Source organism: Mus musculus, chromosome 12 (assembly GCF_000001635.26).
Source record: "Mus musculus strain C57BL/6J chromosome 12, GRCm38.p6 C57BL/6J".
NCBI lineage: Eukaryota > Metazoa > Chordata > Mammalia > Rodentia > Muridae > Mus > Mus musculus.
This window is the reverse complement of record NC_000078.6, coordinates 116430903-116457736: the sequence shown is the minus strand read 5'-3', so window position 1 is coordinate 116457736 and position 26834 is coordinate 116430903. Positions and strand designations below refer to the sequence as shown.

The window sequence follows — 26834 nt, the reverse complement described above, 5'->3', positions numbered from 1 at the left end:
AAGGATAATAGGAACAAATGGCTAAATGAAGGCTGCGAAGGCGTAAACAGTTGAATAAAATAATGAAAAAACTCTTAAGATATGGAATTTACTAAAGAGAATCACTAAAGAAAAGTTTAAAAAAGACTCAAAATGAAACACGCTGTCAAGCAAAAAGTAAAGAGGAAAACTCTCACCAATAGCATTGATCAAGTAGAAGACAGAAGACAAGAGCTGAAGAGAAGATAGATGAAATGATTTATTCATTAAAAACATGCTTAATTTCAAGGCAGGCATGGTGACACACACCTTTAATCCCAGTACTTAGGAAACAGAGGCAGACAGATCTCTTGAGTTTAAGGACACCCTGGTCTACAAAGCGAGTTTGAGAAGAGCCAGGGTTACATTTAGAAACCCACAAATAGAACATGCAGTACTTCTGGCAAACTGTAAAGTCTAAACCCATAAAACATATGTATAGAAGGAAAAGAGACTCAAGTCAAAGGCATAGAAAACAGTTTCAACAAAATCATAAAATAAAATTTACCAAATTTTAAAAAAGAGATTCTATTTAGGTGTCAAAGGCATACAGAGCACCAAATAGGATCAGAAAAAAACTCTGCCACATTACATAATAATCCAAACACTAAGTGCAGAACAAAAAAAGAGCATTAGAAGCTTCAAGAGAAAAAGACGAACTCACATCTAACAGCAGGCACACCAGAATAACACCTGGCTTTTTAATGGGGACTTTAAAAGAGAAAAGTACCTAGAATGATGATCTATAAAACCACAGATGCCAACTCCAAAATACTATACCTAGCAAAACTATCAGCTGCATTTAAAGGAAAAGAAAATTCTACCTTGGTAAAATAAGATTTAAGGAGTACATGTCCACTAAGCCAGGTACTGGAAAATGCCTCAGTCTGAGAAGAAAATCAAACGTACCCATGCAATATAAAACTCAGAATGATTAATCAAAAGAGGTTTAAGAAAACACCACCACACTGTCCAATAATAACCCTTAGTATCAACATTACCAATTACTAACTAGATACAGATTAACAGATTAGAGAACAAGAGTCATCTTTTTGCTACCTCTGAGAAAAACACTTCACATCAATGATGGATACCACTTTAGGATTAAAGGCTAGAAAAAGGTATTCCAAGCAAGTGAAACAAAGAAACAAGCAAGAGGAGCTATTCTAATACCTGTCAAAATACACTTCAGACAAAACTAATCAGAAAAAAACAGGAAGAAAAGGATATTTCACGTTCATTAAAGGAAAAAGGCACCAAGAGGATATTATAATTATAAATGCGTGCTAAACACAGGAGTATCAACTTTTATTAAGAAGAGGAATAGAAGAAAGGAGGATGAGAAAGACCAAAGAAGAAAAATAAAGAAGGAAGGAGGAACAAAAGGAGGAGGAGAAGGAAAAGAGGAGAAGGAAGAGGAGGATGAGAAGCAGAACTAGCACTGCTATATTTAAAACCACAGATTGATCCCAGTACAGTGAGAGTGGGTGACTTCAATACTCAATTGGATTTTTTGTTGTTGTTTTTTGTCTTGTTTTGATTTTTTGTTTTGGACCTCTTTACATGGTATCTCTCTATATATAGTCCTGGTTATCCTAGAACTCACTATGTAGACCAGCCTAGTCTCAGATTCAGAGATGCACCTGCTTGTAGATCCTGAGTGCTAGGATTAAAGGCCTGTACCACCACATTCAGCTGACATCAAATAGACATAATAGTCGTTGTCTTAGTCAGGGTTTCTATTCCTGCATAAACATCATGACCAAGAAGCAGCTGGGGAGGAAAGGGTTTATTTGGCTTACATTTTTCACACTGCCGTTCATCACCAAAGAATGTCAGGACTGGAACTCAAGCAGGTCAGGAAGCAGGAGCTGATGCAGAGGCCATGGAGGGATGTTACTTACTGGCTTGCTCAGCTTGCTTTCTTATAAAACCCAAGACTACCAACCCAAAGATGATACCACCCACAAGGGGCTCCCCTTCCTTGATCACTAATTGAGAAAATGCCCCACAGCTGGATCTCATGGAGGCATTTCCCCAACTGAAGCTCCTTTCTCTGTGATAACTCCAGCTGTGTCAAGTTGACACACAAAACCAGCCAGTGCAGGCGTTTACAGAATATTTTACCTAATCACTAAAGAATGCACTTTCTTCTCAGCAGCCCATAGAACTTTCTCTAACACTAATCACATATTAGGACACAAAGCAAATCTCAACAAATTTGGGAAAATAAAGAGAACATCTTGTATTCTGTGATCACAAAGGAATATAGCTGGATATCAACAGCTATACAGATATACAGAGAATACATGAACTTGTGGACACTAAATACATTTCTGACTGAAAATTGGGTCAAGGAAGAACCCAAGAAGAAAATTAAAAGTACTAAAACTGAATGAACATAAAAATACAACATACCAAATCTATAGACTACAATGAAGGCAGTCCTAAAAGGAGAGAGAAATGGAAGAGGGGAGAGAGGGGAGAGAGGAATTAGATTTGATTTCACACTAATAACTACTGTGGCACCTGAAGGCCTTGGAAAAACAAGAACAAACAACACTCAAAGATAGTATTAAAAGTCAGCATCAGGGCTGGAGAGATGGCTCAGCGGTTAAGAGAACTGATTGCTCTTCCGAAGGTCCTGAGTTCAAATGGTGGCTCACAACCATCCATAATGAGATCTGATGCCCTCTTCTGGTGTGTCTGAAGACAGCTACAGTGTACTTACATATAGCAACAAATAAATCTTTAAAAAAAAAAAAAAAAGTCAGCAACAATGCAGTTTCACCCTACCAGCAAGTGATTGAAAAGATTAAAAGACTTTCTTTTAGAAGCCAAATGTTGGCCATGAATATCGAAAAGAAACTTAATCAGAACAGTAGATCAGAGGCTCTTAACTGGGCAACCCAAGATTCTGCCTTCTATTAAAGGATTATAAAGAAAAGAAGAAAAAGGAGTAAGTGGAAGGCACAGTAACTATTGTATATAAAGGAAGACATACATATTTGGGAAGCAATTAGCATGGTTGCTACAAATTTTGGAGAATCTGAATAAAATTGGCTATGATTCAAAAAAGTCAGATCAGAAGTGGTGGTACGAAGTTTTAATTTCAATACTCTGAGAGACAGAAGCAGGTAGATCTCTGAATTCAATACCAACTTAAGTCTACACAGTGAGTTCCAGGTCAACCAGCTCTGCAGAATGAAACCTACCTTAAAGAAAGAAGGAAGGAAGGAAGGAAGGAAGGAAGGAAGGAAGGAAGGAAGGAAGGAAGGAAGGAAGGAAGGAAGGAAGGAAGGAAAGAGAGAGAAAGAAAGAGAAAGAAAGAGAGAAAGAGAAAGAAAGAGAAAGAGAGAGAGAAAAGAAAAGAAACAAAACAATATGAGGTGGTTCTTTAAATAGAGTAATAAGATTAACTTTAGCCAAATTAACCAAAACAGAGAAAAATGATCCAAATAAATAAAACCAGATGAAAAGAGAAGCATTACAGCAGAAACCGAGAAAATTCAAGAGAACAGACATTAAAGACATACTTCAATAGCCTATATTCAATTAAACTAAAACATCTAAAAGAAATGGATAAACTTCAGCATATGTATGACTACCAAAATTAAATCAAGATAAAGAAAATAAATTCTTTTTATGGAGCCAGTATTACTCTGATACCAAAACCAGACAGACAAAGATTCAACAAAAAAGAAAAATTACAGGCCAATCACTCTGATGAATATGGATGCAAAAATTCTCAATAAAATACTTACAAATTTAATTCCAAAACACATCAAAAAGATTACTAATCATGATCATGTCAGCATCATCCTGGAGATCCAAGAATAGGTCAACATATACAAATCAGTAAATTCAATCCACCACATAAATAAACTCCATTAAATGACCATTTCATTGGGTACAGAAAAGATCTTTAACAAAATCCAAGATCCATTCATGATAAAAAAAAATGTCCTGAAGGATCTAGAGATATGGGGGAGTGTGTGTGTGATATCTAAATTAAATTAATTTTCAAAAAGCTCTCCATTCTTGTTCAGTACAGTGCTTGAAGTCTTAGCTAGAGCAATAAGACAAATGAAGGAGATAGAGGGGATACAAATAGGAAAAAAAAGAAGTAAAAATATCTATTTTTGAAGATGTTATGGTTCTCTATATAAAAGACCCTTAAAAGCATATCATAAAACTCCTACAGCTAATAAATACATTCTTCATAGTAGTGGAATACAGATTGATAGACAAAAATCATTAGTCTTCCTATATGTCAACACGCATACCAAGAAAAAAGTCGAAAACAAATCTATTCACAATAGCTTCAAAAACATAACAAAACAAAACAAAAAATCTTTGGAATAAATCTAAGGAAGTGAAAGATTTGTATAATAAAAATTTTGAGGCACCAAAGACACTGAAGAAGACATAACAAGGAACCCAAGGTCAAGATGTCCCAACTAACTTACTTAGGGTCTGTCAAACTTCTTGTTTGTGCAGGGATGACCTCCCCCTGAAGTTATAAAGGAAGATACCAGGATGTGGTTTTATTCCTTTAAAAACCCCTTACTCTATAAACGCTTGGTTTTTACACCCGGGTCCCCAATAACTGAGTACAGTCCCAGCTGGCTGGAATAAAGACTTTCAATTGGCCTTAAACTGTATCTGAGCGGTCTTCTCTAGTCTATAATATCACCAAAGGCTAGGAATGAACCTTGACACTCCCAGAAGTACCTGCATTTATACTTGGGAAATACCTGTGGTTTTCAAATAAAGCAAAACACCCAAAACAATATCTCATTTGAAAATCTTGAGTTGAAGTAAATGGTCTTTTTTTTTTCTATAGCAAAACTTTACATATGCTTGTTTTCTTTTGTTTCTGAAAAGCATTAGTACCCCAAACAGAAACACCTGTCTTTGTCACCGTTCTATTGCCTTAAGAAAATACCAAGACCAAGGCAACTATAAAAGAAAGCTTTTGATTTGGGGCCTCTCAGTTCCAGAGAGTCATAGTCTATAATGGCAGGAACTAAAAGCAGCAGGCATGGCACTGGAGCAGAGGCTGAGAGCTTACAGGTGATCCACAAGCACAGGCAGAGAGGGAGCAGACTGGAAATGGCTTGGAACCGCAAAGTCCACAGACAGTGGCACACCTCTTCATTCTTTCCAAACAGTTCTCCCAACTGGGCACCAAGCATTCAAACACATGAACAAACTATGAGGGCCGTTCTCATTCAAACTACCACAACCTGCATCCTATATCCAGCTTCTATTCAACGTGGCTCCAACAAACTGAATAAAAGAACAATCCCAAACATACCTAGTTCTCAGCTGGAGTTCAGTCATATTTACCTTTCAAGGCTATCCTCTTCCAAAGTGATCTCCATAAAGGTCTTCAGCTTTCTGTACACAGCTGTTGCAACTTCCTTCACCTTTGCACTTATATGTTTACCTGTAGGAAGATTGCATTGAAAAAGCAAAAGATCGCAACATCAGTACATATACATATACTCAGCTGTGCACATGGGATCAGTTTTACAAGTTAACCCTGGCTGACTGCAGGACAATTATGCCTTCCACGGAGATGCTATGAGAGTGCATCTGCTGTGAGTGATAATGCAATTACCAGAAAGGAAGGAAAACCGGCACAAACCACATTCACCCACCGTTTATAGAACTGACAGGTGCTCAGCACCTAATATCCATGCTTACAGCTCCTCATGAGGCATGACCTTTGCTCCTTAGAACACAAGCGCTCTGTGCATCTCAATCAGGGCAAGTCCCTCAGACAAGCCTTTTTGGTGCCCAAACTGGCAAACAAACTTTTTAAAGAAACATAATAGACTGAACACCTTAACTCAAAAATCTATAATCTGCAACACCTGAAAATTCAAGACTTTTTGTTCCACTTATATGTTTCAGATTTTGAAGTATTTCAGACTTAAATTTTTCAATTCAAGTATTTTTCAACAAGTATATTTTGCATAGAAAAAAAAAAAAAGGGGCACTATGAACTTCCAAATCTGAAAGAATTCTTGTCTCAGACATGAGGGTGAAAGGTATTCAGTCACCGTAATCTTTCCAGATGTGGCAGACATCCCAGTTCATGGCCTGTAAAGTATTAGAGTTGAAAGACATTTTAACGTCAGTAAAACTTTACCAAAACTATGGAAACCTGAATATAGTCTGCCAATGAGGATGCCACTGTACTTCACACTGAGGCTGATATATTACAGGTATTGCCAATTATTTTTCTAGTACTACTTCTAATGGTTAAGTATTCAAGAGGCATAATGCCAACATGGCCATTGGGTTTTTTGTTTCTTTGTTTGGTTGGTTGGTGTTTTTTTTTTGTTTTGTTTTGTTTTGTTTTTTCAAGACAGGGTTTCTCTGTGTAGGCCTGGCTGTCCTGGAGCTCACTTTGTAGACCAGGCTGGCCTCCAACTCAGAAATCCGCCTGCTTCTGCCTCCCGAGTGCTGGGATTAAAGGTGTGCGCCACCACGCCCAGCATGGCCATAGTTTTAAAAAAATATATTTTAGAATTATTTTTGGGACTGGATTTCAATAATATTGCCCCAAACTTTCTGCATCAGCTTTGTAAGTAGCTGGGCCTACAGACCTGTGCCACCAAGTTCACCCAGATTTTTAGACTTGAGTAACACTGGGCAAAATCAATAGCAATTCAATTTGGAGCTGGGCTAGCTATTAGCAAGAGTAAGGTAGAAAGAAACAAGGGTAAGGCAGAAAAACTCCAAGTTCAAGGTCTTCCTGAGTTAAAGTGAGTTCAAGGCCAGCCTAGATAGTTATTCAGACCCAGTCTCAAAATTAAAAGGGGAGCTGGTGTCATAGCTCAGTGACAGAGCACATATCTAGCCTATGGAAGGCAAGGGGGAGAGGAAGGGTTAAAAAAGGAAAGGAGGTAAGGAAGAAAGGGAAAAAGGGGGAAAAGGAAGAAGGGAGAGATCCAAGTCTGAAGTAGAATGATAGTGATAGTTACCTGCACCCAACAGTTCAAGTAAAAGGTAGACAGGTGTAGAACAGGTAAGCAAATGCAAAGAAAGGCCCATGGACCATACTGCATTTAGACAGCACTAGGGAGCAAGGCTGAAAAGGCTTTGAGAAGCCTATCCTGGCAGAGGGGAGGTGAAACAGAGGCCAAATTTCCAAACATCTCTAACATTAAGAGTAAATAAGGACATTATCAGTAATGCACCAGACAAAGGAGAAACAATGTAACCAACCTTTGTTAATAACCAAAATAATATGCAGAACAGCTGTGAGGCACACAATGCCTTCAACATCACCAGAAGTTACACATGCCTTCAGTTCATCCACAAATGACCTATAAAATCAGCAAACATCTGAAATTATTTCACATCCTAATATTTTACAGAAAAATAAACATGGACAAGGTTCACCCATAATCATAACCACCACTTTTCAGGTAACATGGGAAGATGCCTGAGGTCCTCCCCTATGTGTATTATATGTAAGTTCTCGAAGAGGAAATGTTAAAACTACATGGTATGCATAGAAGGAGAAGAGGAAAACATGGCCTTTGAAATACACTGGTTATTTTCTATAATTCAAATGTACATTGTGCTACTGAAAGGCAATCCACAGCTCTCAAAATGACACAATTTCACAGAATGCATCCACACTATACAGTGCTACATGCAAAGTCTGAAAAACAAATCCCTCTGTATTGTCGGTCCCCTGTGCCTAGAATTCCAGTCAAGGGATAAATGGGCTGTGGAGCCAAGTTACAGCTGAATGAATGTTGAACAAAATCTGCACTGATGTTTTATCTGCGGTCTTCTGAAAATACAGTGTGCTGGTTAAGTTCTTGTTATGTTGAAACAAACTAGAGTCACCCATGAAGAGGGAACTTCAACTGAGAACTGCCTCCATCATCAGACTGGCCTCTGGGTAAGGCTATGGTACATTTTCTTGATTAATGATTGATGCAGGAGGACCCAGCCCTCTGTGGGTGGAGCCACCTCTGGGTAGGCAGTCCTGGTTATGTAAGAAAGCAAACTAAGCAAGCCTTGGAGACAGCATGCTGGCAGGCAAGCATTTCTCCATGGTCCCTGCTTTAATTCCTGCCTCCAAGTTCCTGCCACAGCTTTTTTTCAATGATAGAATGTAACTGGATATGAATGTAATTGGATGCGTAAGCCAGATTAAACCCTTTCCTTCTCACACTGTTTTTGTTCAGTGTTTTATCAGAATAACAGAGAAGCAAACTAAGGCAAAAAGTGATACCAAAGAGTGGAATATTGCTGTGATGGACATGACCATATTGCTCTGAGGGAGAGTTGTGGAAGGATTTTGGAGCTTTGAACTAGAGAGGTCACTGAATGTTCAGAGCATACTGAGCTGTTCTGGGGAGAGAGAGATGTTGAAAAAAGATACAAATGGAGGCCTGTTTGTGACGTTTCAGAGGAAAGCATGTTTCTAACAGGGCTGTTTATATGATAAAGCTTTTGTGTTACTGAAACAAATGATGCTGGTTAGCTGGAGCTGAAGAATCAGCTGCGATTAATAAGAGACTAGCATCACTGAGGTGATACCTGGAAAGTACTTTCACGGGGTCAGCACTCAGAAGTTGGGGGTCTTTTGGGGGGAGGGGGAGGTGGATCAAGACTGTAACTCAAGCTGGTAGCCAAACATGTTAATGTGTAAGAGTTCCCCACATGGAACTAGTTTTGAAGGCATGAAAGGGATCATAGAAAGCAGCTGAAGCTTGGCACCATATGGCAGAGCTGGAGTCTCCAGAGAGGCCAGGGCCTTGGGACAGCCATTCAGGACAACAGCAGGTATTACAAAGAGCCAGCCTGAGTCTACTAGACAAGCTGTGTGGGGTATTCAAGTACTTTGGAGCCCAGCAGATCTTACGTGAATTCCAAATAATTTAAAGCTACACTGACTGTCTTTGCTTAAGTGTTACTATTTTTATGCCTTGCTTCTTCCCTTTTGTAATAACAAAATATATTAAGTTGTTTTTTGTTTTTCAGGAGCCCACAGTTAAAGAAATGCTACTTTGAAAGTCCAGTTTCTTTCTTTTTTTTAAAGTATTGAAATTTTTAAATACCATGGGACTTTTAATGTTACACTGATACTTTTAAAATTATACAATGTTTTATATTGTGATATTAACATGAAAGGAAAGACCATGGTTTAATAGTGATATGTAAGTCAAAATGACAGTGAGTGAACTTTGCTACTTAGCTTTTGTCAACTTAGCCCAAACTAGAGTCACCTGGAAAGACAGAACCTGAATTGAGAAAATACTTCCACCAGACTGACCTGTGGACATGTCTATGGTATATATTCTTGATTAAAATTTATGTTGTAGGGCCAAGCCCACTGTGGGAGGTGCCACCCTTGGACAGGTGATCCTGAGTTGTGTGGGCAAACAAGCTGAACAAGTTAGAGAACAAGTCAGTAAGCAGTGCACCCAAATGGTCTCTGTTTTCAGTTCCTATTTTGTCTTTTCTCTGTGATAGACTAGATAACCTGAAAGCTAAATAAATCCTTTCCCCCTCAAGTTGATTTTGGTTAGTATTTTATCAAAACAACAAAGAAGCAAAAACACAGAAGTTTTTTGTTTTGTTTGTTTGTTTGTTTGTCAAGACAGGTTTTCTCTGTGTAGCTCTGGCTGTCCTGGAACCTGCTTTGTAGACCAGGCTGGCCTCGAACTCACAGAGAGCCAACTGCCTTTGCTGCAAGTGCGGGGATTAAAGACCTGTACCAACACCACCTAGCAAGAAACATTTTAGAACACACATTTTTCCCCCCTTCTACCAGAATTTAGTTGTGATAAATACAACTCAAACTATTTTTCTTAAGGGGATAAAAATACCTTTGAAGACAGAGTAAAAGGTAATAGAGCACAAGGCACTGGGAACAGTTATAGAAAGGGCTGTGCCAAGATCAGCGAGAGAAGACAATTACCTGACCACATCCGAAGACTTCATGATCACTCCCACTAAACACCTTGAAAATGGAGGAAGGTCATGAAGGCATTGTGGTGAGGTCAGCTCTTCTATATCAGAAACCTAGAAATGTTTCACATCAGTATATTATAAATGGCCTGGACTGACAACTTGGTTCACACTCATCTGAGTCTCTTCTACCTGACAAAAGCATTCCAGAATGCTTTAGACTTTATGCTGAGCCACTTTAACCAGTTCTCCTTCTCAGCCCAGATTAGAATCTCTCTGTCTCAGAATGTTGGTGTTTTGGTCTAAAGTTTCCCTTTTGTACAATGGACAGGGTAGGAATATATAAGATGTGGAGCAGCAGGCCTGGCCTCTGCCCACTTGCTTGGTAGAACATACCTATAACTAATGTGACGGATTCTCATAGAACACACCCTGGACATCCATATGAGGATTGACAGGTCATTCACCATTGATGAGTAAATTCCTCATATAAACAGTTTCTGAAGTATTTTGTAATTCCCATTCCCAGAGGAGGCTTATGTCTGTTTTCTTCTATAATCACCAAAGTATGGACATGCCCATCTCCCCTCATTTCTCCCTCCCTGTCTTTTGCCTAACTAAGTCTTGCTGTCTTGGGGACACTACATTAAATTATAAGGTTTAGCACTCACCAACCTAAGTGTTGAGCATACATTTATGACACACCGAGAGAAAGTACTCCTGATTAAAATAAAAATAATCTAAAATACAATAACACTTTTTAGCCTATGTCCAAACAAAACATCTGACCACAACAAAGATGGAAAGGAAGTTCTAGTAGGGAGACAATAACTAGACTCCTACGGAGTCTAAGGTAAGTGAATTCATAAAGGCACTGTGATGAACTGACACACATGAAAACCCCTAGACCAGTGGTCCTCAACCTTCCTAGTACTGCCTATAGTTCCACATGTTGTGGTGATTCCCCAACCAAAAAAATTATTTTCATTGCTACTTCATAACTGTAATTTTGCTACTGTTACGAATCATAATGTAAATACCTATGTTTTCCAATGGTCTTAGGTGATCCCTGTGAAAGGGTCACTCAACGCTCTCAAAGCGGTTGTGGCCCGCAGGTTGAGAAACACTGCTCTAGACAAACCAAGAAAGAGCCAATCCATAGAAAAGATAAACTATAGCAGTAGAAAAAGCTAGGTATGGTGGCTTATGCCTGTGACCCAGCACTGTAGAGGGTGAGGCAGGGGTTTATCATGAGTTCTAAGTCAAGGTGACCTAAAGTGTGAGTCCCTGTCTTAAATGCTGGTGTTATTAGCTTTAAGAACAAACAGATCAGTAGCTTACTTAACATCAGATAAACTATAAGCATCCCAAATGAAGACACTTGTCAGGAGTGGGGTTTTATAAATTACTTATACGATATTTACAACACCTTAACTATGAAGACAGATCAGGAAACTATATTATTCTTTCCTTTTTTTTTTTTTTTTTCTTTTTGGTTTTTCGGGACAGGGTTTCTCTGTGTAGCCCTGGCTGTCCTGGAACTCACTCTGTAGACCAGGCTGACCTCAAACTCAGAAATCTGCCTGCCTCTGCCTCCCAAGTGCTGGGATTAAAGGTGTGCGCTGCCACTACCACCTGGCGGAAACTGTATCCTTAAATGTGTATGCAAACCAACCAGGAAGATCCCAAAAGGAAAACTGACAAGAAAATGAAAAAAAAAAAAAAAAAAAACAATCTGCAGTCAAGGACAGAGCCTTTCAGAAGACAGAGCAGTCGGCAGTCGTCAGTACTCTTCTGAAGAGGCAGAGCCGTACAAGTCTAACTAGAAAAGGACACAGACTCAGAGGTTGCACTACTTGGCTCACTGCACAGTACAGGGCAGTATAAAAAACATAAGCAAACTGTGCTGAGCAGGCAAGTTCAGAGTCTAGGTCTGTGCAAAGGCCACTAACTTTTTGTAACTTCAGCTGTATAGCCTTCTGAAGCTAAGTCCTAATCCTAGATTTACTCAGGTAACTATAAATTCTAATTTATGTTTTAGAATTTGATAAACATCATGTTGACATTTTATAAAACAAAAATTGGAAAATTAAAATAATCCTTCTGGATTGAAGAAATAGCTCAGTGGTTAAGAGCACCTGTTCCTCTTGCAGAGGACCCAGGTTTGGCTCCCAGAATCATCATGGTCGTTCAAAAATCATCTGTTAACTCCAGTTCTAAGGTATCTGATGCCCTCTTTTGACCTCCATAGGCACCTGGCAAGCACACATATACATGCAGGCAAACGTTCACAGACATAAAAACAGAATAATTTACACTTGATCATGTTGTATGCTGACATTTAGGCAGCAAGCAACAGTGTATCTGACAAGGCCCTAGAGCACTGTGCCACTGTGCTAGCATCTGGGTAAGCAGACTCAGGGTGTGCTACAATGAGAATTTGCATCTTTATTTCTCAGAATACCCATGGTCAAGCAGTGCATCACCATCTGTACGTACATGCATTCAGTGAGTAAACCCACTCTCCTCCAAGTCACTACCTATGTGTATGTGGGACATCTCGGAGTCTAAGAAGAAAAGGACCATTCCGCATACTCTCTATGGTACCGTATCACTTTCTGTGTTAGCTCAAATGGTCTCCTGATCAGATCAATCTTTAACCAACAAAGTTAAATCTGTGTAAATAAGAGTCTTCCATTCACCTTGAGCTATGCTAGGAAAACAGATTTCAAAACTTCAAGTTTCTGGAGCTAGAGGGATGTCTTGGCTGCAAACAGAGCTGGTTGTTTTTACAGAAGAGCCCAGGCTTAGTTCCCAGAACCCCAAAAGCACTGACAACAACCTGTAAATCAGTTGTAGAGTATCCGATACCCTCTTATGGTCTCTGCATGCATATGGTACACATAAACACACTTAGCTAAAACACTCATACATAATATTCAAGCTTCCTACGGTTGGAATGAAAAGAGAAAGACATGCAGAGAGTAAACCACTGTACACCAATAAAGTTCAGAGCAGTCCTGAATAGTCTGCCCAACTATCCCTGCTCTCATCTTCAGCAAAGAGGAAGCTTGAGAAACTATCAACTCACTCAAAAGTCTGAGAACCAAAAGACAAGTCCACATCCTGGAGCCTAGATCCACCTCCATCAGGAGTGATGGCATCCTCAGCACATGCTCCACAGCTGCCATCGGGCTCCAGACAGCCAACCAGCTGAATGGAAAGTACAGGAACTGGCCAAACAGTCCTGACCAAAACTAGAAACACCTGACCAAGTCCTATAAGCAGAACAGTTGAGAAAGAGCAGTTTCAGGATCCATAGACCTCACCTTCTGCAGCTGGTGACTTATCTCAACCACAGGTGCAGCAATCAACGTAGAAAGCACAGCATGGTGCACTGCAGTGTCCTTGTGCCAGGACTGGATGGTGGTGATGAATTCATGAAGAGGGGTCTGAACAGAATGAAAGAGCTACAAGAAATCACATCAGTCATTGTCAGTAGAGCGGTAAGAAAACAAGTACCAGGTGTGGTGGCTCACATCTGTATAAAAGCAAAACAACAGGCTGAGGCGGGAGGACTGAGGTGAGTTTGAGGCCTGCCTGGGCTACATTGTGAGTTCCAGGCCAACCTAAGCTAGAGAGTAAGATACTGCCTCCAAATAATAATAATAATAGTAATAATAATAATAAATGCCTGCTGGGTATTGTGGCATATGCCTTAGGAGGCAGAGGCAGGTTGATTTCATTGATTACAAGGCCGGCCTGGTCTACACAGTGAGTTCAAGGAAAGCTAGAGTAGAAAGAACCTCTCTCAAAAACAATAACAAAAAAATAAAACAAACCAATGATATAAAATATACCAATAGTAAAAAGGGAGGGATGACAGAAAGAAGGCAGTAACACTAAAAGCCATCAGCTCAGGCAGGATATTCTGAATGACACTACTCAGTAGATGGGGTAGACTTGGCAGGGATATTAAGATCAGGCATAAACCACATAAACAATATGTCAGCAATGTTCACATATTTCCATCAGGAAAGGCTAGAATAAAATCGAGACTCTTTAGTATTTCATAAATAACCTCTCATTTAAACATTTTTTAAAAATTAAAACAGTAACAGTTTACTGATAGAAAAAAGTGGCTCTCTGTTAATGATAGAATTTATTCAGGAACTGGCTTTGTACTATTTTAGGAACAGGTCTATTCCTTTAATCTTTTTAGGACCTGGCTCTTCAGTCATCCCAGTCTATGAGCTTTCTACCATCAAGAGAAAACTATGGTCCCTTCAGGGACATGGGGACATTAACAAATGATGGGAGTTAGCATTCTCCCAGGTAGTCACTGTTTCTGTTCAAATGAGCATCTTCACAAATATATTCTATCTGGGCCATCAGTCACCGAGCTATAGAATGTGGATCTGCATGCCACCAAAGAATGCAAGCATGCCTGGCATTAGGGTTGGCATCAACCATCACTCAATGCCTTTAGCAGACAGCACAGTAAGAGTCAATGTGGACAGCCACAGTCTCTATACACATCTAACCCAGTCGCCCTGAAAATACCCATCCACCCTTCCTACTAACACCCACCTCCCCACCCCACCACCACCCCCTATCAAATAACCCAGCCCATTCAAGCACAATACCGGAAGACTTTCTTCAGGTTGCTTCCTGAAGATACAGGCAATACATTCCAACATCTTCTGAAACACTTCCTGGACTAAGTCAAACAGCACTGTGACTTTTTCATCTGAATCTGTTTTGTGAATTATGGTGTTTCCAGCTATCTCCTTCAGAATGCCAAGAAGTAATGAAACATAAAAAAAACCCTTCACTAAAAAGAGAAAAGAAACATTAATTACCTAAGCACATGATTTAGTTGAAATTGCTCAATACATATGTATATGGCAGGATAGCAGAACCTATTACTATTGAGTCAGCACTAAGCATTTCATCAGACTGACCCAAACTAGAACCCAGCACACAAAAACTTCTTAGCCAGCAGCGACAGTACAGCTGACTCTGTCAGTAAAATAAGAACTTTGGTCACTGCATGTAAACAACTGGCAGTGTGACTCCTATGACACATGATTTAGAAAACAGAAACTTTCTCTTATATTAAAACCTAAGTGAAAACCCAAAAAGGACAACTCCAACCTCCCATCTCTCAATATCATTTGATAACCTCAAGAGATTTCTGATACTCAGTAGTAATTGTATTCCTTTGTTTGTTGTTTTTTCCAATTACCTCCCACTGGGTACATAATCTGTTCAAATTCATTCTGTGTAAGCCTGATAACACTATTACTCCATTTACCTTTCTAATCCATCTTTCCAGTAAAAGCCACAAAAACAGAGACAGTGGCCTGTCGCAGTAAACTTCAAGCGTGCCTTATCACCCTTTCCCACCCATCGCATGGCTCAGGTGCTGATTAACCTTTAACTTTTGGATACTGGATAGCAAGCCTCCTGCCAGAATCCATGCTACAAGATACACTAAGATAAAACAAGCATGTAGTAAAGCACAGAAATGATGTCACTCATAGAAAGCCTATTGTTCAGGTGACTACAAGGATGTCCAGACAATGGGCCTGGATAACAAAGGGTAAAGCCATTCGCTTACAAAATGGACTAAAAATCCAGCAAGCTGCCAGAGACCGTAACCAACTATATTCCCAAACCTTCCTGCTAAAAGGAAGACAGACTTCCCACCCCAGAAGCTCTCTATGAATCCTCTCTAGGTCTAAGACTGCCAGAATCAATAAGCAGCTGCATAAAATCACTAAACCACAACAGAAACTTTCAAGGATCTATTACTCTCATTCAGAGGAGGGTGGAAGAACTCATTACTCATATACATGTCTGTGGAATGTCCACTGAAGGGACAGGCGATGAACTCTTTAAACCAGGATACTGCTGACTAAGACCCAGACATCCTAATCTGGGCCACTGTGTTGGAGGCGGTGTCCTTGGGACAGGCTTTGAGGTTTCAAAACCCATGCCATTCCCAGTGAGCTCTCTCTCTTTCTGACTAATGGTATCTCAAGGTGTAAGCTCTCAGCTATTACTCCACCTCCATGCTTGCCTGCCTGCAGCCATGCTCCCTGCCATGAAAGTCAGAGATTCCCTTCCCCAATAAACTCTGTTTTCTATAAATTGCCTTAATCATGGTGTCTTATCAGAGCAATAGAAAAGTAACTAAGACATATAACTAATTTCTGAAAATGGTTTATTCATTTTGCCTCTTTCAAGCAGAGCAAAAATTTCGAAACATAGTAGATTCTAGGTCTTACCTCCCTAAACTACTGGACTCAGGTCCAGCTCTGAATCTGATCTAAAGGGATTGTGCAGTACTATGTGATAAAATGAACTAACTGGACTGCAAAATCTGGTTAGTCCTACAATACTAAATTTTATGCATAATTAAAAATAGATTCAGCCCTTAGGCAAAACAATTCCTAAATGATGAATGAAGTGATGAATGAATTTTGGTTATTTCAATTCCAAGCTATATCTATCACTCACATCTCTTGAATGCAATGGTTAACTTCACTCAACTAAATGTGCTAAACAGAATTCAATGAAGGAAGGCCTCTCTCATTAAACTACTGGACTTTAAAAAAATGAAAATTTCAAATGTAGGAAGACATTTGCATAGAGCTCAGTAACTGGGATGTCCATACCACAGAAGATGACTGGGGCCTTGGGAAGATACAAGGTCATAGCTCAGTAGAGCTCTTCTTGTCATACATTCTGTCAGAGGCATCACTAGCTCTGGTTCCAGGTGTGCCACCATCCTGGCCACATCACTCACACCCTTCTTCTGGGAGGGTTTCTACATAGATGCAGGTGGAGAAATCTGCCCACCAACAAGGCAGATCTGGGGAGCAGAACCCCAAGGACCCTGTCAGAAACTGGACAGTGTGCCTGGCATCAGCCGCGTCTCTGAACCTGCTAGCTGCATTAGCTAATAAACAACTGTTCTGGCAAAAGCCAGTGTGTGTTACTTGGAACACATGTCAGTTCCTTGGAAGCCAGACTCTTATCTACAGAGGGAGGGAACGAGGGACCAGCCATAAATACTTATTACTTCAAATGTTCCCTTAATGGATGAATAATACTATGGTACCTGTTTTCATTATTCCAAAACTCCGCTGTAAAAGTTGCATTTGAAATTTAGGATCTCCAAGTCCCACCATAACAACATCTTTACACACAGCCAGGTAAGTCTGTAAGACATGCAAGGGTCCATTAACAACAAAAACCATTTAACAAGGAAGGCATTTAACAAGGAAGGCATTTAACAAGGAAGGCATTTAACAAGGAAGGCCGTCAAGCCCACAAAGCCTCTCCAAGATGTGATATACTAATTTTATAACAAGACGTCTACAACTATATTGCTAAAGGAATTTCCATAAATACATATTTTCATTGTTTTTATAAGAACTCTATAGACAGTGTATTCAATTCCACCAACCTAGCCAAATGCCCGTTCATGTGCAACATGTTAAACTGAATTCAAATTATGTATATTGTGTTTTGTAAAAAGAAATGCCATTTTAGGTATTGTAAAGCAATATAAGGGTATAAAACCACTTTACAACAAAATAAGCCATCAAGAAAATACAGCAAAGGGTCAAGAGAACAAGCTTTGTATCTCAGCTGCTGACCTGGATTATCTGTTGATAAACATCCTTCCGAAGCTTCAGATACTCCTCTTCTTGGTCTTCAAGAAGAGGTAAAACTTTGTTTTCTAACCAAGACCCAGTGTCATCCAAGATGGACAGATGAATTTTCTCTTCTGAGCAGAACTATCCAACACAACAAGGAAGCTAATGAATAACAAAAGCAGCTTTGATACATAATGCTTAAAGCACAAGAATCAGACAGCATACCTTGTACTGAAGATGGACACTCATCCTACAGTACAGACCAAAGGCATGCAGGGCAGTTGCTTTGTTGAAGTTGAGAGGATTCCCACTTGGAGACTGAAGAAATGATTCCAGTTCTGCCTGAAAAATTACAAGCCAGAGCCCACACTGAGTGACATGTGACTACATCAAAACAAGGTGGAAAGTGCCTTGTCTACAGGCCCACAAGAGGGTTATTTATAGCAGTGCAGCTTGGGCTGCCATCCTTGCACCTAGCACTACCTGCTGAGCATCAGAAGCACACAACATAGTTGGCAGGTTCACGGGGCCACAGAACCACTACCCACAAATACCACAGTCCATTTCCTCAAGGCAGGCTCCTCTGAACCACCATCCTGGGTGGTATCAATAAGGACTGTTCAGTGGAGAATCATACAAGAGGTAGTCAGGGTGGCAGCACAGGAAAAAAAAAAGATTCCGAAGGGCGCTTGGGGAACAATGAATTCATGTCACATAGTTTCCTAAGATTCCTAGAAAACACAGCTTAAGACTTAAGAGAGCTAGTATTTCCTCACTGACCACTCTGCTACACAGCCTATTCTGAGAGAAGAGATGAGGACTGGAGCCCTGACACACTAGAAACCTTGGAGAAATGTGGTCTCTAAACACTGCTTGTAAGGAGACAGGTCCTGGAAATGGCTCTGTTCTCAGCCTCCCCTGTACACTTCAGAGTCTAGATGCTCATTCTCAATTCTTTTCCAGCTTGCAAACATTACAGCACCAAAACCATGAAAACTCTATCTTACTGCATCACTGTTACTGCTATATGAAGTCACTTTAATGTCCAGGATAAGTAGTTACCTTGGATCCCTCGAGTGCTTTTAAAAGCTGGTTCAGTTTCTTCTGGGGTACAGAGAGGAGACACTCTCGATTCTTGGGATGGGTCAGCAAATACTCCATGTACAACAATGCTAACTCAGGTTTCACTGAGCACGTGTCATTGATTTCCACTTTCCGTTTAGAGGCCAAGTTACTCTGAAGGAAAGCAGTGAAGCAAAGAGGCAATTAGAGCTTGTGTTCCCAGAACTAACTCTGTACAGTGGCCAGATGCCCTTGTTCTCCACATTCCAGGGCCACGGCTGTATACAAACCTTGGCTTGAGGTGGCACTGTAGGCAGCCAGTCCACAATGAGCTCCAGGACATGCCCCACTTGCCCCCAGGAACAGAGACAATCGAGCAAGGTACAGTAGCTCCTGCCTGTAACACTCTCCTGATTTCTCAGAACAGAAATCACACCACAGCTGAAAAAGTCAAGTACAGAAAACATGGTTAAAATCTCTACAGAAAGCTCCCACTTAATTTGTATCAAGGAAACACAGGCCTCATAGTTACACTGGTACTTGTTCCACCATGAAACCCGGAACAATGTGCAGCTGCAAAAGGACACGACCCATACCTCAACCTCCTGTTTCTAGAGCCAGCTGTCTTCCTGAGGTCCTAATTTAGGGCATTATTTTTTTTCCTTTTTTTTTTTTTCCATATATTCTGATCACAATTCTTTCCTCCCCCAACTCCTCCTAGATCCTTCCCATTTCTCTACCCACCTAACTCCATCCCATGTGTATTCACAGCACAGTCAGCAGTGACCTGGGCTCTAGAGATAACCACTCTGGACATGAGAATATGCCCAGACATCAGGTGAAGTTATAGTCAGGTCCTCATGGTCTCTCTTAACAACTTCAGAGCCCTCTGAAATCTTATCCTAACTATCTTTCCATACAGCAGCAGGGAAGGCAGGAGAGGAGTAGGTGACAGCAAACCCCAGTGAGGACAGATTCTTGCACTGTGACAGCATACCTGAATACAGGGACAGCAGAGGCTGGCAAGAAGGACATTAGCATGAACAAAGGGATCTTGCAGCGCTCATCCTGGGAACATAAAAAGAAACATCAAGCTTATGCAGGATTTGACAATAGTCAGGGTCTAGAGAAAATCAAATCTAAATGCCCCTCAGGCTGAAGATGAGATTACTTGAATCAAGTATCCTGACATTTCTATACCACCTTTCCTACTGAGCAATACTTACTGCAGCAAGTACAGCCATGGAACTGTATGTATATACTTTCAATACTTCTGATGACAGGAAAAAGTTTACTAATTACTTATCCTGAACAACACTCTTGAGAGGACTATGCTATTCAGATAATATTATACAAGATGAATCAGACAACATTCTTTGAGGGAATGCACATGCTTTGTAGCTGCAAAATAAATTACAGTCTAACTGGATCCTACACCTAAGAGCTTGAACCAAGTGAAACACAGGGGAAAGGACCTAAACATAGTCAGTTTTCTCCTCCTAAAATGCAGAGTGCTACTAGAGACTGAATGAGCCAAACCAGAAGTAAATGAGCATAGTGAAACCTAAAGTATATTAAGTGCAATAAACTGTAGCTTAATTAGTATTATTATTGCAACAGTAAAGTTAACTGAGCAAATTTTAATTGCTCAGTTTCCATCAGGAATACCACGTAAGGGATGGGGAGATGGCTCAGTAGCTAAAGTCCTTGCCATTCAAGTTTCAAGGCTGGAGTTGGGATTCCCAAAACCCACATAAATTCTGGGTGGGTGTGGCAGCCTATCTGTAATTCCAGTTCTCAGAAAAGTAGAGATAGGGGATCCCCAGAGCAAGCTGACTAGCTAAACTAGCTATATTGATGAGTTCTAGATTGAACTCATAGACCATCCCTCAATGAATAAGGAAGAGAATAACTGTGTCCATCCTATACATACACACATACACACACACACACACACACACACACACACACACACACACATACCAAAACACAACATAATTCTTTGCTAAGAGAATGAGGATCCCAAAGGGGAAAAAGAATAATTTTCCTGAAAATAAACACAAATACAGAAAGAAGAACAAAATTAAAGCGAGATGTATTATTCACCTGCATTCAATTAACTAACTCCCATTAACGTACTTAGTAGCTCAATTTAACCATCTCACCAAATTACACATACTCTAAAACATGCCAGGAAAACTATAAAAGTTTTTTTTTATTTGCCAAGTAAACGTTCTTTGTGCATGTTTTACAAAAGCAAACGGAGAATATTGAGGGCAGAAAGGTTTAGTGTGGATGGGAGAAGGAGTAGGCAAGAAAGAGAGGAAGGAGGGTTAACAAAAACCAAGAATGTATTAAAAATCCTTATAGAATCCTACTTTGTAAACTAATTAGAAAATATGATGTTTCTTTTTTAATGATGATTGAATAGAAGTACCCTGCATGGGTGGCTAATGCTACTCCTAAAAACACAAGCTATTAAATGAAAATCCTACTGCCAGGCATGGGATTTCTTTGAGTTGTTGATAAGGGAGGTCCCAGAACAAAACTAAAATAACGCAGGCTATTGTCAGTGTTCTCGGTTGCCTACTGGACATACATGTTAAGATCTAATTGCGGAGGATACTATACACTTTGATTGTAAGACAAAGAGAAATCAGGCAGGAACTCAGCCAAAAAAACTTCCTCTTTTAGGGTGACTTGCTATGCAAGCTGCTAGAGAGGCAACTGATGGTCTTTCCCTGCAGCAAATCCTGAAAGCAACAATACTGATGTGTCAAGCAAGATGTACCCACTGGTATAATAGTGGCATAACTGATGTGGAGAAAACCACTTTAAAACTGGCCAAAAGCCATGGTTACAGTATAAGTCCTAGTGGGGAAAGTATAAGTCCTAGTGGGGAAAGTATAAGTCCTAGTGGGGAAAGTATAAGTCCTAGTGGGGAAAGTATACGTCCTAGTGGGGAAAGTATAAGTCCTAGTGGGGAAAGTATACGTCCTAGTGGGGAAAGTATACGTCCTAGTGGGGAAAGTATACGTCCTAGTGGGGAAAGTATAAGTCCTCGTGGGGAAAGTATAAGTCCTAGTGGGGAAAGTATAAGTCCTAGTGGGGAAAGTATAAGTCCTAGTGGGGAAAGTATAAGTCCTAGTGGGGAAAGTATACGTCCTAGTGGGGAAAGTATACGTCCTAGTGGGGAAAGTATAAGTCCTAGTGGGGAAAGTATAAGTCCTAGTGGGGAAAGTATAAGTCCTAGTGGGGAAAGTATAAGTCCTAGTGGGGAAAGTATACGTCCTAGTGGGGAAAGCTACTGCTTTGGCTTTGCTAAGTGTGCATGCTATCAAACTGCTTTCTAAATCTGTAAGTTTAAACCCATAGATTAGTGCCAGTTTTAACCTTGGTCAAAGAAGCCTCTTTTTGAGGTAGGTATCAATTAATGCAGAGCCTCATACCTGGTAAAAGTGCCGAGACTGACTGTTGAATACTCAGCCCTAAATGGGATACCACCATCAACTCCTTCCCCACCAAAACTCAGAGAACATCATAGAAGAGGAAGCAGGAAAAAAAAAAACCACAAGACTCAAAGAATAGAGGAAACTGCTATTCTCCAGACATGACACAGCTGTGGCACCAATAAATTCATAGAGGCTGTGGTTAGCTGGACAAGACTATACAAGATTGACCCCTTCAATATTTCAGTATGGAATGAGCTTGTGAGACTCCACTCCTAGCTGAGGAGTTATTGGAAGTTAATAGCAGCTGGGCGAAAAGTCATCTTTCTTGTCCATAATCTGGTAAATAAAGTGGCATCCATATATATGCAAGCAATCAAACTTAATTAAACTCAGGAGATAAAAAAATTGTTTAAAGACTTAAAAGTCAAGCCGGGCGTGGTGGTGCACGCCTTTAATCCCAGCACTCAGGAGGCAGAGGCAGGCGGATTTCTGAGTTCAAGGCCAGCCTGGTCTACAGAGTGAGTTCCAGGACAGCCAGGGCTACACAGAGAAACCCTGTCTCAAAAAAAAAAACAAAAAAAAGTCATGTTGGGGAAAAAATGGCTCAGAGAGCACGAGAGGGAATAAGAAAGGAGAACAGGAGCAGTGCATAGCATCAAAATAAAGGAAGTAAATGAAATCACCAGAGTACATTTTAAGTATATATATATATCTCCTCATGCCAAGGTAAGGGTCACTACAACCTTCCCGCTGTATATACAAGGCAGAACTTCTCCTAAAGATGAAACCTGTCACCATAAGCTTACTTATAAGAATGGTCCAGACTTACCTTGAATACCTTCAGGTACTCTGGAAGCACAGCTGCAAACTTGTTAATGGTATAAATTTTAGCCTCTTTATTATTTTCCAGGCTTCTATGGATGTTCTTCCAGAGGATCACAATGATTTCTAGTAAGCCTGCCATGGACGCAGTGTCGTTCACTGACAATGTTTTATCTAGTACCTAAGACATAAAAAATGCGACTGTGAAAGAATCTAGTAACAAGTATTAAAAGTCCTAAAGCACAGCTCAGAATTACAGACACAAAACAATATAAATAATGTAATATCAACTTCTATGGTACAATAAAACTTTCTTCATTACCTTAGAACCTAACTAGACTAGGAATGTAGATTTATTTCCAAATTTCACCCAAGAAATTAACTGTAAATTAACTCTATTTTTTTAAATGAAAGTCTATATGAACTACGACTTTTGTAAAATCAGAAACTAGTACTCTTTGCCACACCCCATGCAAATGGGATTACAGTACAAGATCTTTGTAAGCATGGCTGTACAACTTTGGCCTACCCAGTAGGCACTGACTGCTAGACACTTTTTTCCTAAGCCCAGTAAGATATAACTCATAGCTGGAAAGTAGTTAATGGTAGCCAACCATCACTAAAATCATAGGTCTCTTAGCTTTATTGAAAACCAAACCTGTTTATACTTTCCTATTATGCTGGTAGTTCACAATGATCCCATAGCAGAAAGTTCAGTGTAAACTAGATGTGCATAACAAAGCCCCTGTCTCAGAGCTGGTGACGTGACCTAGCTTGTGACTGGCCTATCCATGACTGGCCCGTGGAGACACAGACACACAGATGATGGAAGTAACTTCCTCATGTTGAGATGAGGAGGATGACTCAGCTCAGTTCTCACAATTCAGCTGTGAGTACAAAACTGATCCTGATTAATAAGAATACAAAGAAGCAAACATACTTTCTCCCTAGTAGTTGTGTCAGCATGCACTAAATGCTATGAAATGTAGTAAGGCCAATCAGACTGATAAAGCAATCTGCTGGTGGCTTGGATACTACCAGAAGCATAATGTGACAAACTGATCAAAAGTTTTCCTTCTGCCTTGACCTTACCTTTTCTGTGTTCTAACTCTGAACAGAAAACCTCCTTAATAGAATACACGTACATTTATACTGAGCATTACACCCTGTGAACAGCCTAAGAAATAGAAGTCATTTATTTATTTTAAAGTAAACCACAGAAGCTCAATATTTTAGCACAGCAGACTCATTAAAATTTATGAAACCAACTCTTCTCCTTTGAGAATAACACTTGAATAATGTACTAGGTTCTTAAGTAATGGTTCCTTATTTTATTTTAGCATAATACCAGGCTAGACTATACCAGGCCCCTAAGTAATAGTCCCAAGGTTTTATTTTAGCAAAGACTATCTCTGGACATTAATTGATGGTCATGAAAAAGTCTCTGATTGTTTGAGATAGAGTCTTTCTACATTGCCCAGCGTGTACTGGAACTAGCTATGTAGACTAAGCTATTCCATGCTATTCTTTTTTCTTTTTCTTTCTTTTCCTTTCTTATTTATTTATTTATTTATTTATTTATTTATTTATTTATACACTGTACACTATAGCTGTCTCCAGAAAACGGCATCAGATTTTGTTATGGATGGTTGTGAGCTACCATGTGGTTGCTGGGATTTGAACTCAGGACCTTTGGAAGAGCAGACCGCTGAGCCATCTCACCAGCCCCCGACCATGCTAGTCTTGAACTCACAGAGATCCATTTGCCTCTACCACCCAAGTCCTGGAATTAAATTTGTATGCCTCCGTGCCTGGCACCATGAAAAAAGTCTTTAAAAAAAAAATTCTTTAAAACCTTGGGCATAATAGTGTGTGCATATAATCCCAGCACTCAGGAAGCAATAAGGAGGAGGACTGTCACAAATTCAAAACAACCCTGGGACTTCCAGGACAGCCAGGGCTACATAGTGAGACTACCTCAAAAACAAAATATTTTAGCAATATGTATGTTCTAAATGTACTTATATTCTAATATGAGTTACAGTGTAGATGTGTATTCTGAGCCTCTGTCAACCTGGAATGAGAATTTATATAGCAAATTATATGTCTTTACATTAGGTACCGGGGAAATGATGGTCTTTTTTAATGATGTAGAACTTGACCTAAAAGGTACTGCAAGCTTTCACAGTAGTGTGTAGCTGTTAGTAACAAGGTTAAAGAATGTCTTCTAGTGAATACAATGGATTTGGAGGTGATGGTGGCAACTATGGTGGTGATCCTGGTAGAGGGGGTTATGGAGGTAGTGGACCAGGATATGGAAACCAGGGTGGTAGATATGGTGATGAATATGGTGGTAGAGGATATAATGGTTACAATGAAGGAGGAAATTTTGGTGGAGGTAACTATGGTGGTGGTGGGAACCATAATGACTTTGGAAATTATAGTGGACAACAACAATCAAATTATGGACCCATGAAGGGGGACAATTTTGGTGGAAGAAGCTCAGGCAGTTCCTATGGTGGTGGCTATGAGTCTACAGGTGGAAGTGGTGGACAAGGTAGCAGAAGGTTTTAAAATAAAACAGAAACAGCTACAGTTCTTAGCAGGAGAGAGAGCGAGGAGTTGTCAGAAAAGCTGCAGGTTACTTTGAGACAGTTGTCCCAAATGTGTTAGAGGAACTGTAGAAATCAGCCACAGAAGGAACAATGATCTGTAGTCAGAAAAGTCACTGTAGCTTAACAGGAAACCTTTCTTGTTCAGTACTGTCATAGCCATAGCCACAGTTTGCAATAAATGCAGCTACTGATTAATGCATGTAGTATCAATTAGATGTACATTCCTGAGGTCTTTTATCTGTTCTAGTTTTGTTTTTTCTTTCTCTTTTCATTACATCAAGTATATTGCCCTATAAATTGTGGTAGTGGTACCAGGAATAAAAAATTAAGGAATTTTTGACTTTCCAAAACACAAACAAACAAAAAAGAGAATGTCTTCAATATTTACAATCTGTAAAACATTCTCCCCAAGGAGCTGAAGGGGTCTGCAGTCCTATAGGAGGGACAACAATGTGAACTAACCAGGACCCAAGGAGCTGAAGGGGTCTGCAACCTTACAGGAGGAACAGCAATGTGAACTAACCAGGACCCAAGGAGCTGAAGGGGTCTGCAGCTCTATAGGAGGGAAAACAATATGAACTAACCAGGACCCCCAGAGCTCATGTCTCTAGCTGCATATGTAGCAGAAGATGGCCTAGTCGGCCATCATTGGGAAGAGAGGCCCCTAAGTCTTACACGCCAGGGCCAAGAAATGGGAATGGGTGGGTAGGGGAGCAGGGAGGAGGGAGGGTATAGGGAACTTTCAGGATAGCATTTAAAATGTAAATAAAGAAAATATCTAATAAAGTTAAAAAAAAAAAAAAACCATTCCCAACTAGTACATTACCAAATTCATGGTCTCTTCTGCAAAGTCATTTTCAATCACAGTGGCCCACAGCAAGATATGTTTACCCATTTCTGCCATTGCCAACTATCTCATGTGGCAGTCTTGGCAAAGCTTTACATACCCTATCTACAATACAGAGTGAGTTCAAACTTTACCAATCAGACAGCTCTGAGCACATGAAAAGATACTGGTCAGCCTAGGTATGAACATGACATCACAACATTCTCTATTCTGTTCGCCCTCCACTGCACACCTACTTTTTAAGTTCTTCAGCAGTTTTTACTGACAATTTCAGGCCAGCCAAGCCAAATGGAGGGACAAAGAGAAAAGGACATCTACTCAGGGGTGGAGCTAAGTTGCCTGTCAAGATGCCATGGGGGAGACACACTGAGATAACCATGACACTGGCATAATCCATGGG

General features: G+C 40.1%; 1 protein-coding gene across 9 annotated transcripts in view; it reads right to left on the bottom strand.

The window, feature by feature from the left end:
* Nucleotides 1–26834, bottom strand: part of Ncapg2 (non-SMC condensin II complex, subunit G2) — a 58182-nt gene that overhangs the window by 5796 nt on the left and 25552 nt on the right. For all 9 annotated transcript variants that reach the window (XM_006516356.2, XM_006516349.3, XM_006516355.4 and 6 more), the window contains 12 exons: nt 22980–23153; nt 19696–19766; nt 18989–19139; nt 18699–18872; nt 17862–17978; nt 17637–17777; nt 17096–17195; nt 14613–14800; nt 13296–13436; nt 9977–10080; nt 7261–7361; nt 5371–5470 (listed from right to left, as the gene is read on the bottom strand). In XM_006516356.2, coding sequence (XP_006516419.1) covers nt 5371–5470; nt 7261–7361; nt 9977–10080; nt 13296–13436; nt 14613–14800; nt 17096–17195; nt 17637–17777; nt 17862–17978; nt 18699–18872; nt 18989–19139; nt 19696–19766; nt 22980–23153 — 1562 coding nt within the window. The remainder of the gene's footprint in view (nt 1–5370; nt 5471–7260; nt 7362–9976; nt 10081–13295; nt 13437–14612; nt 14801–17095; nt 17196–17636; nt 17778–17861; nt 17979–18698; nt 18873–18988; nt 19140–19695; nt 19767–22979; nt 23154–26834) is intronic.